We start from the raw sequence: 10960 nt of genomic DNA on the forward strand, positions 1-10960 counted from the left end.
TTATGATCAACTATATGTTTTCTAATGAATGAAAATTTCCAATGGTCATAGTTATTGTCTGGAATTTTGTGTTAATGGCTCTCTGTATTAGGAAATCATTCAACCTTCTGGAACATAATCCATTCCATTTCATAAAGGTTGAGAGGTGCTGGACTGTCTACAAGAACAGAGTGGATGAGGGTGGCTATTTTGTTGCACAGGTACTAGAATTCATGGAGATTTGCATTTGAAAAATCATTTTCTCATCATTGGAAAAGGTTTGTTTATACATCCTCTAGAAACATGATATACACAAAGAATTAAGAAGGATTTTTAGCGCCTTATAATATTGATATAGACCACCTTTTTCTTCACAAACACTAGCCATTGATAAAGTTAGTTGTGCACTGTATAAAGCACGCACCAGTTAATTTGAAACCTAGACAATGATTCCTGAAACTGACCCATGATTAAAGAAGAAAAAGAAAAAACAAGTATTCTTTGTTAAAGAACAAAATGCAGAGAAAGGAAAGATTACTCCTTAAAAAAATCAAAGGTTGTTTGAAGTCCACCTTCTATAAGTAGGAGCTTCATGCATTCTATCAGAGCAAACGTATGAAAGCACATTATACCTCCTTGTTTTTGTAATTCTCTCCTTCTGTTATATATAACATTGCAGAACTGCTACAAAACTGCCACAAACCGACACCACTAGTACAGAAACAACTAATCAAGGAGCAGCAAAATCTGTCGCACCTCTTTTGGGAGTTTGAATGCAAGTTCAAACCGGGCCAGCTTTCTAGTTTCTTGTATAGTTACAGAATTGCCGTTCCATAAGTTTCTCTCCTTCAAATTCAAGTTCAACCAAAGTAATTAACATTACCAATTCACAGCCGCTCCTCCATCTAGGCAGCTGTTATTTTGTACGATTTAAGAAAAAGCAAGTTTTTAGTATGGATGACATCTTTCTCCTCTACTCTGTATTTTCACGAGAGATTATAGCTCATCTCTATCATTGCTCCTCCTCACATAAAAAAGGCTGTGGCTGTGCCCATTCTTCTCCAAGAAACGGCCTCTTTCCACTTCCATTTCGATGCTCCACACTCAGCTTAGTAGACCTTGCTCCTATCTCTGGACGCTGAACATAAATCCTGAGAAGCCAAGTTCCATGAACTTTTTGTTTACAACCCAAAAGGGAATCACAATTCACACTTAAAAGTTGAAGAAAGAAGCGAAATGGGCCAAATTTTGGAGGGCCTGGCTTTTCTTTTCCTTTCTGTAGCACTAAACCGCTCTCTCCTCGCACATTCAAAAGGATTGCCATTTTGCCAGGTTGCCTGTATAAACTGTACCCGCAGTCACTGCCGGCCCAAAAGCACTGCAAAAATTGTTTCCAATCATTTTGATCATTTTTCCTGGTTGGGGTTTAAGCCAGCTAAATCAAAATTTTCAAGCTTAATTGTAAGGCAGGCAATCTTAACCAAAATTCATAACGCTAGTATTCAATCCTTGGTATGTAAATTGGGATATGTATATTCCAATAAGTTATAGTAACTGCTACTGATGTTGCATCAATTGGCAAAAGCCTAAAGTCTTTGGGTGCTTGTGGGCCTTCACCTAAAACAACGGATGAAGGCTGGGAATATTTGTGGAGTAGAATTGTCAAAAGCCATCTCTTAGGATTGCCTTTTGCGCACTAGTGAAGATCTCACCTTTACTTTATTTTAGCCAATCACCTCCTTCTCAATTTTAGCAAATTGAATATTTGTTTTACAAATAATATTTCTTTTTAGACATACAATATTTCACATGTTTATAGGCGAAGTTATGTGAAGAGGTTAGTGCTTATTCTTCATACCAAATGGTGTCTTCTGATGGAATGTATAAAATATTCCAAATTAACACAAATTAAATGGAGACCCTATGTAACATTGATATTAATTTAAGGCCGTCTATAACCTTAACTAGTTTAAGAAAAACACAAAATCACAGTGTAAAATGGATTGAACTTTTTCTTCAAACATGGACATTCCTCGAATATTGACTTATGTAACAAAAACTAACTTTTTTTTCTTTTATCATGTACTCAAAATTAAAAATTCATTCATATCTATAAATGTTTAGTATATGAAATGTTTTCTAATTTCACGATTTTTTTTAGTTAAGATTTTCGTTTATATTAATGTATAAACTTTAGCCATGCATCATAGTACTCAAGATCCCCCAGCTCAAAATTAGCACTTAAAATTCTAATGTGAAGTAGGGATGACAATAAGTATCTTGTTACAGAATACTTGTGGGTACTTGACCTGATTATATAGAGTTAGAGTATTTTATAATCGGGTTTGGATATAATTCAGGTAATAATTTCACTATCTGCATCGGATTCGAGTACTACCGCTTGGCTACTTAATACTCGAATCCAATTATGTTTTTTTTAATTTCATGTAATTAAAAAAAACTCATATTGTTAATTAAATTAATTTATAAAACTATGATTATTAATTAACTTGTAATATCTTTTAATACATGTACTCTATATATTGTGTTAATTTATAAGGAATATAATTATTATTATATATATACTTTTAGTATATATACTTTAAATATAAATATATTTACTTTCTATTTTGTATTAATGTTACAAAAATTATAATTTATAAAATTATTAATGATAATATATACCTTTATTTATATAAACTTATTAATATATACCTATAAAGAAATTGTAAGATTAAAATAGTTTTGGAACTTAACTATTTTTTTAATTTCATGGCCAAACCCATATAGTTATTCAAACTTGAAATGTTTAATTTGTTGTTGGAATATTTTTTTTTAGTTATTTAAGTTGATATTTGAGATATTTATTTTTGATTATTTAAATTTAAATTTTATTATTTATGTACTTTTATAAATTTAATTCTTAATGAATTATATGGAATATGAATGGAAATATTATTATATATAGATATGGATATAAATTCAAGTTTGGATCATTAAATACCCATAAAAAGTATTTTAATAATTTTTTTTATATAATCAAGTTTTTAAACGATTTTAGACAATTATCAAGTAATGGATATATATTAAAGTTCAAGTTAGAATAGTAAATTTAAAAAATATTCGAATTATTATAGAATTTAGGTACCCATTTATTAATTGGTTTCAAGTTTGAGTATAATAGGTACCCTACCTGTTATCCATAATTTGAAGATTTCATGTTTAAATATTTTAAGATGAAAGAGGTAAAATTTAAGAAATAAAAAAATATTTTTTATTACATAATCTAAAATCATATGTCATGAAAATTAAAAAAAAATCACGGTCCTCGAGGATCCAATAAATCTGGAATCGATTTGGTAGCGGGCGAATGGAGGGGAGCCGTTGACTGATGAATGCTGAGTTGATAGCTGAGAGTGGACGATCATTGTGTTAGGAGAAGTGGGGGATTTGGACCACACTGGCCATGGGACAGTGGTGCGCGACAGGGCGAGCCCACAAGGGGATAGGCGTGGGCCGGTGGTGCACGTGAAGGGGATGAGGGGCTAACCCACCACGATGTCCCCCATGGCTGAGCCCACCTTGATAACTACCGCACATGCACATGCAAAAGCCGACATTTTTCACTTCTTACGTCCTCATCTCTCTCCAAAAGAAAAAAAGAAGACGAGAACAGAGACAAGAGTTTCAATTCATAGACTTAAATTCACAATCAAAAGCTACAAATTTAGGTTCATAATCGTCTTGGTTGTCACCATCACCAATTTTTATATATATAGTTCAAAACAACTTGCTTTGAAAATTTTACAAGCTGTAAATGCCATAGTTGCGGAGATAAATACATAACCTTCCATCAGATAAATACATCTAAGACGGTAAGGAGCAGCAATTTGATTTTAGACAACACAAAATTATTAACAAATCTGCACTGGAAGGGAGGTAACTATGTGGCTGCTGTCCTTGTCTTCATTATTTTTGGGCTACTCATTGATTGTTCTTCAGCTCTTCCATTTGTTGTAAAGAGAAGGTCTTTGATTGGCTCATAGATGCAAGGTTGTTAGACGTCTCCCTTTCACTTTGATCCATGATTCACATGATGCTTTGATAATTATTTCATCCAAGTCATAAGGCTACTTTTTCTTGTTTGTATCATTTGAGTAAAAAGTCAATTAGAAACCACAAGTTAAGTACTATTATTATTAAGTTTCATCTTTCTAATGTGATTGCACTTCTTTTTAATTATTTTGGTCAACCTTGCTATTCATTCATGCTTATCAAGAGACGATTTTTTTTCCAGTCTCATAGATGATGTAGGATTAATGTAGGCAGCCTTTTTCCAAAACATCAATGAAATGTATTATCACAAGATTTAATTACATACTTCAATATTCATCTTCAAAAAAAGAAGACGACAAAAATTGAATAAAATTTACATATGATGAGACCATGACTCGAAAATTTAAAAGTTACAAGTCTTCTTCTTGTCATTGAGATAAGACGTTGTTGGCATATATATATATTTACACTGCTATAGAACATTTTTCATGTTGTTGGTTGCAATTTCAATAGTTTGACAAGCAGTCTGTATCCTCTGGTACACCCGTCGCAAAGTATACAACATTTTCCGTGTCACTCGGTTGGGAAACATGGCATTAACTCAACTAGATTTTCTTCTCCTCTCTTGGAAGAATTAAACTAGACGAACAATTTTGGCCATCCTTTTAAGAATTATGTGCTCTAAAATATTGAATATCCACCTTTTCAATTTGATGTTTCTTTTAAGGGCAAGACTTGGGTATTCCTTAAATCGAGTTGGTCAAGTTTCTCAATATAAATTCAAATTAAAAAACAAATTCAAATCAACATATAGATTTCTAAATCTTGTTAAATAGATCAATTACACAAAACGTTAAATCATTTGAACAAGTTTTACTATTACCATTTAAATACAGGGGATTTTATTAAAAAAATAACAAAATTTTAACCACTCAATAACTATTGATGGAAATTCATATGTAGATACTTTTTAATTAATTGTTTGCATATTGTTGATTTACTTATAAAAATCAGTTTTAATTTTTTTGTAATCATCTTTTTTTTAAATGCTTTTGTAATCATCTTTAGCGAGGAACTTAACAAACTTGACCTAAAAATTTTTATTTAAGTTTTTTATTTTTTTTAAAAGAAAGCATATCTTCTCTTTCTTTTTCCCCTGTCTTGTAGGTACATATTAAATTCAAACTTGTTGGTCTATATTGAAATTTTTTTATTAAAAAAGTTTAAATATTAATATTAAAATGTTTTTTCTTAGGTTACATATCAATCAAATTGAATAGTTGATATGAAATGGAAGGATTGTACAAGGTTAATAGCCAATGTCTGAGAAAGCCTTGAGGAGAATCACGAATAGTATCATGCAAGTTCGAGTCTCATAGGTGATCTTCAGTCCTTTGATATCCGTGCCTACATGGAATTCCTCTCCGTTCAAAATAAAATAATATAATATAAAAAGTAGTAGATTTTTTAGGTCTAAATTCAAGTGTTAGGTAATATAGAAAATAATAAACTTTATATTAATGAGAAGGTAGAGAAAAGGAACGTTATAACTAGATTCTTTTAAATCTTTTTTATTTTTTATGTCTTTTTCAAAATTAAAAGCCTAGCTGAAATTTTCTTTGTTATTATTATTTGAATGAGAGAATCAACTTAAACTCTTTATTTTGTTTTTAAAAAGACTTTATTTTGAATTTAAAAATTGATTATCATTGAGATAATATTTTGACAATTTTGTTTACAAGTCAAATATGAACCAATATTTTAGATGTTGGGACTATATGGTAGAGGTGTCCATGAATTAGGTCCAATCCGATCAACACCTCTAAAACCTAAATCCAAATTTGTGTCAAGTTCGACAATTAAAATTTATTTATTATTAAAAACTTAAAGAATTTATATTAATATCTTGTTATTTTAAATATGTTTTAAAATTAAATTTAAAGAAAAATAAATATTTGTTATCTCAAGTCTAGTTGGACCGAGTTAAGACTTAAAAACCTTGTTCAGGGCTTAACCAGCGAACCTAACAGGTAATCGGATCCATACACAAATCTAATATACAATAATATACTTTGATAAATACTAGTTGAAATAAGGCACAAAATTTTTGTCTTTGTCGTTATTTTTGTATGGTCTCTTGGTATTTTGGTGCCATTGAGCACAACTTGATGAATATGAATACAGAATTTGGATGGCATCGTGGCAGTCATGGCAAGTTATCTTTGAGTTGGTCGTTATTTCTTTTTTGGTCTGCCTAACGAAATTAAACTTAATTAGGTGGCAAAGGGATGGAGAAATAAGTTTGTTAAATAGCACCAAAAATGTTGTTTGCAGAAAGAGTTTGACCAAACTTAGAACATGTAGCTGGTGTCTTCTGTTTACCCGCTTGGGAGTTGTCGGTTGCTTTCAGAAGATCTAGGCTTTAGCAACTTGAAAATGGTCCCAAGAAATTTCAGCCACTAGTTATCAAACCTTGCAACTATGAAAATCTAAAAATCCCGCCTTAGCTCATAGCCAATTCCGATAGGGCAAAACAAAAAACCTTTTGAGAAAAGAAGAGGCCTGATTGATATGTCGTGGGATTGCACGAATCAAGAGGACAAAGTTTTGGTGCAAGCTTGGGAATTGGGGTTTATCCAGGAAGAAAGTGCGTTTGCCTCCTCTTTTCCAGATTAGATAAAAGGTTGAATGAATCGTCGACCATATCTAGAGTGAAGCACATCCCTGTTAAATAAGATTTCGGTGAAGTTTTTTACAGCAAGTTATCGAAGTTGTGAATTAAAAGACTGACAGAATTGAATAAATCAATAATATGCTAAAGATTAGCTGAAAAGATATCATACCAATATTTACTTTTCATTTAATCATTTTAAGCTAGGAGCTTTATCACAAAATTAATCTAAACAAAAACACTTTACAAAAAAGAAATAATTTGACTAATTAAATCAGTTTTGATGTTAATTGTGCTTTTCACTTTTATCTTTATTAAATTTCTCTACAAAAGAAATGGATGCCAATATAGAGTTCAGCAGTTCACATGAATGTGAAGACTACCCAACCCACTTTGGTTTTGGTTTTGGTTTCGATCAGATCAAAAGCCAGAAAGAAAGCTACTGAAAAGCTTTTCCAGGTAGAATTTAATTAATACATCTCCTTACAATCAAAGCACTACTCTTGAAACATCTGGAAGTTAACTTTAGGCTAACAACCAGAAGTGATTTTGATGTAGCACGATACTCTTCCCCGTGAAAGACAGAAAAAGAAAAGGAGGGCTGCACTTTAACCTTCTTAAAGATTTCCAGGGTATAATTTCTGCCGAAAGTTTTTCTTGTAATTATTACCACAGTTGAAAGTTGAAACTCCAAACCTAAAAGGGGAGTACCATGTATTCAAAGAAAAAGTTTGGGCCAATGAATCTAACATGTGATTTTTAAAATTAAATCTAACATGTGTTTTATCAAAAAAAAATAAAAAGAAAAAATTGGCTTCACATCCAGCTGATTTAAATGCTTAAATTAAAATATATTAACAAAGAAATTTATATATAGTATGCATCGATTAAAATTTGGAAGTTCAATTTCATCCTTTATCAATTCCTCACAATTTAGCTTTGCTTAGAAAAAAAACTAACAGAGATGTAGAAATTAAAAACTTGGAAAAGGGAAAGATCTAAGATGGAGCACAATCACCACTAAAAAATTAACTAGCTATAAGGTAATTAAACTTAAGATAATTATTTATAGACAGTTCCATAATCTTTTTATTTTTTTTAATTTGATCCATGATTAATTTCAATAATTTATAATAATTATATATATATGTGTGTGTGTGTATTACAAATATCAACAATCTTTAGAACAAATGTTAATATAGTTCATATTCCTAAAAGTTCATAAATAGATTTTCAATTGTTTTTTTATTTATACACAAATTCAAATATCATTTCTAATGGTTCATATCAAAAAAAAATTCTAATACGAATAAATCTCATTATAATAGTATTCATATGTTATTTCTGAATACAAAATGAGTCATTTCAAAATATCTGACCTAATACAAAAATCACTTCACATAACAGAAAATGATTCACATTCCTCCTCGACATCATACAATGAAGCTCAGACTTCCGTTGATGCATCTAAATGAGTCAAACTTCCATAAAGGTTGCTACTCGCCAACTGCCCAAAGGTCCATACATCGTATACCTTATCCATGCACTAGATGGTTATGAACTCCTACTGATGAATCAAACGAGTCAAACTTTCATTGATCAAATCCAAAAGGCACATCAAATATATGCTTCGCTCATGTATCCAAAGAGGTCAAAAGTTATACTTTCATATTCATTCATATTACAATAACTGATCATATTCAAAATGCCCAAAAACCAATCATATACCATTGCTGGATATCATTTTTGGTTCAGACGTTAAATTCCATTAAAATGTTTCCAAAAATACATAAAAATACTTTAAAAGTCTACTTTATAGAATAATAATTTTTCAATAATTCAAAAGATTACTTATAATATCATAGTAGATCAAATGCTATCAAAATGCTCTTAATATATTTTAAAATAACACATATTCATAAACGAGTTTAATACTTCATTTTCACTTTAAAACACAACTTCGATGATTCTAGTAGCTGAATCAGCTTTTAGACAAAACCAAAGAGAACTATATTGAATCAAAAACTTAACATAGTTGTTGTAAATATTGATAACCATGGTAAAAGCACTGTAAAGAGAACTATTCTGATAAGATAAACTGAAAACTGAAGTTTTGGGATCATTTTAGCACCCTAAACATATGCTGGAAAGGTTTTGATACAAACTTAATTGCCAACTAGGCAAAATTTGATAGATTCCAATAATCGAAGTAATATGTACAATGGAAACAATTAGGGCCAAATTGACGCATACCTTTTATAACTCAAAAGGTATGATAGTTACTAATGAACAGAACAAAACACATACCCCTTATACGTCAAATAATGATAACAGAACTTTAACAATAAGGCTAAAAAACAATCTCAAACTTCAAAGACAAATAAGAGCAATAAAATTTGTCAATAGAATACTCAACTAAAGGATGAAGCCAACAAATCTTAGGGAATTAATTATACTTAGCCTCTCGCCTCAAAATCGAAATTGAGATCTCTTATAATCTCCAGAATTTTGTTTCAACATTAGACTTTCAAAATCAACTCCAAAACAGCAAAAACATTTCTAAAATATCATATTCAAGTTTTCTGAACTTCTTAGCAGAATGGAAAACATTTTCTTTTCTGTTTCTATCTAGTTTAAGAGGTGGAGGAAGTATTTAAAGAGGTTTGGTACTGATTCACTCATTCTAAAGGCTTAGAGAAAGACACCTAGCCATGAGATGTCAAAAGTTTTCCTAATTTGCTATGTATTCCTAAGTTTTCTTGATTTGTTATTTACTCTTAAAATAATAGTAATTAAAAGCTAGACTTCTTAGAATTTTTAGTGTTACATTTAAGCAGTTTAATTTTAAAAGGTTTAAGCAGTTCAATTTTTAAAAAATTTAAGTAGCTCAATTTTTATAAGAAAGCCTTTGACGGATGGGAGAGATCTAATAAATTTTGTCTGCTTGTTATTAAGAGGTCAATTCCTATCACCTGTTAAGTGGACTTCTTGATACGACAAAAATAAAAGAATTCTTAACTGTATTAACATCACTACAAAAAAACAAGACATTATCAACTGAAAATTCCGTTGTAATAGTTAAAATTTCGTCGGTATGTTACATTACCAACGAAAATACCGGTGAAAATTTTCATCGATATTCGATCAAAAATATTATGGTCAATAATGGCAAATCCGTCAATGATGAAATATTCCGTCGAAAAATTACTGATCGAATATTCCATCGATAATTTTGTCTGTCAATTTGTAGTCAGTAATGGGGCTATTTCGTCAGTAACATTATTGATGGAACTTAATCCATCGATAATTTTCATCAATGATTAACCACAGACAGATAGCCAACGAAACCGATTTTGAAGCTCACCAATAGTATCTATTGGCAATGGCTTCAAATCCGTCAGTATTCCGCTGGCATGGTGAATGAACTTCGTCAATAAAAGACAAATTCTATCAATAATTCTGTTGGTAATTGATGAATTTCATTGGTAATTGATGAATTCCATCGATAATAACTGAAGAACCAACTTTTTTTTGGGAAATTAAATTTTGTCTGGTTCATAATAAAATTATTATATGATATTGTTATTGATAAAGTAAACATATAGCAAACATATATGCATATAAAAATATGAAAAAGTAATACAAATCATAATTAATAAAAAAATCCAATGTAAACATATAATAATAATAATCCAAATAAGTATCCAATACAAAGCTCACTGAGGGGATGGGGTGGCTATTGTTGCTACTGCTGCTATGGTGGATGTGGCAAACCCGACTGTTGTGATGAGGAAGACTCGAAGGTGTCTGAAGGTGATAACCTGTTTGCAATGACCTCAAACAAGTTATTAATTCTACCCATTGACATCATCAAGCTATAGACGTTACTAATTAATTGTCGATATCCCTCAAGCTCAGGCACAAGAGCCAGAGAAGGTCGTGCAACGTCAAGACCACAAGCAAACTTAGACACCGCGTTTAGAGCTAAAAGTCTTGAAACAAGGACTCTAGTGCCAAATCCATAAACGTGGGTCCAAGTATTGTTGGGCCTTCTAATGGCCTCAATCCATGCCTCATGATCAAACTCCGGCCGAATTGACAGCTCATCATCATACTTGTTCGAAAAAGTCGAAGTGTATGATTTCTTCAAATGGAAAAGCAATTAAAATTATTAAGTTAATCGATAAGCAACATATATATTGAATATATATATATATATATATATATATATATATATAATAACATACATATTAC

At 30.8% G+C, this 10960-nt stretch overlaps 1 protein-coding gene across 1 annotated transcript in view; it reads right to left on the reverse strand.

Moving 5' to 3' along the window:
- Positions 10378–10960, reverse strand: part of LOC18589180 — a 913-nt gene continuing 330 nt past the window's right edge. Inside the window, exon 2 of the mRNA XM_018126733.1 lies at positions 10378–10850. Coding sequence (XP_017982222.1) covers positions 10461–10850 — 390 coding nt within the window. The 3' untranslated portion in view covers positions 10378–10460. The remainder of the gene's footprint in view (positions 10851–10960) is intronic.

Source organism: Theobroma cacao, chromosome 9 (genome assembly GCF_000208745.1).
Source record: "Theobroma cacao cultivar B97-61/B2 chromosome 9, Criollo_cocoa_genome_V2, whole genome shotgun sequence".
NCBI classification, from domain to species: domain Eukaryota; kingdom Viridiplantae; phylum Streptophyta; class Magnoliopsida; order Malvales; family Malvaceae; genus Theobroma; species Theobroma cacao.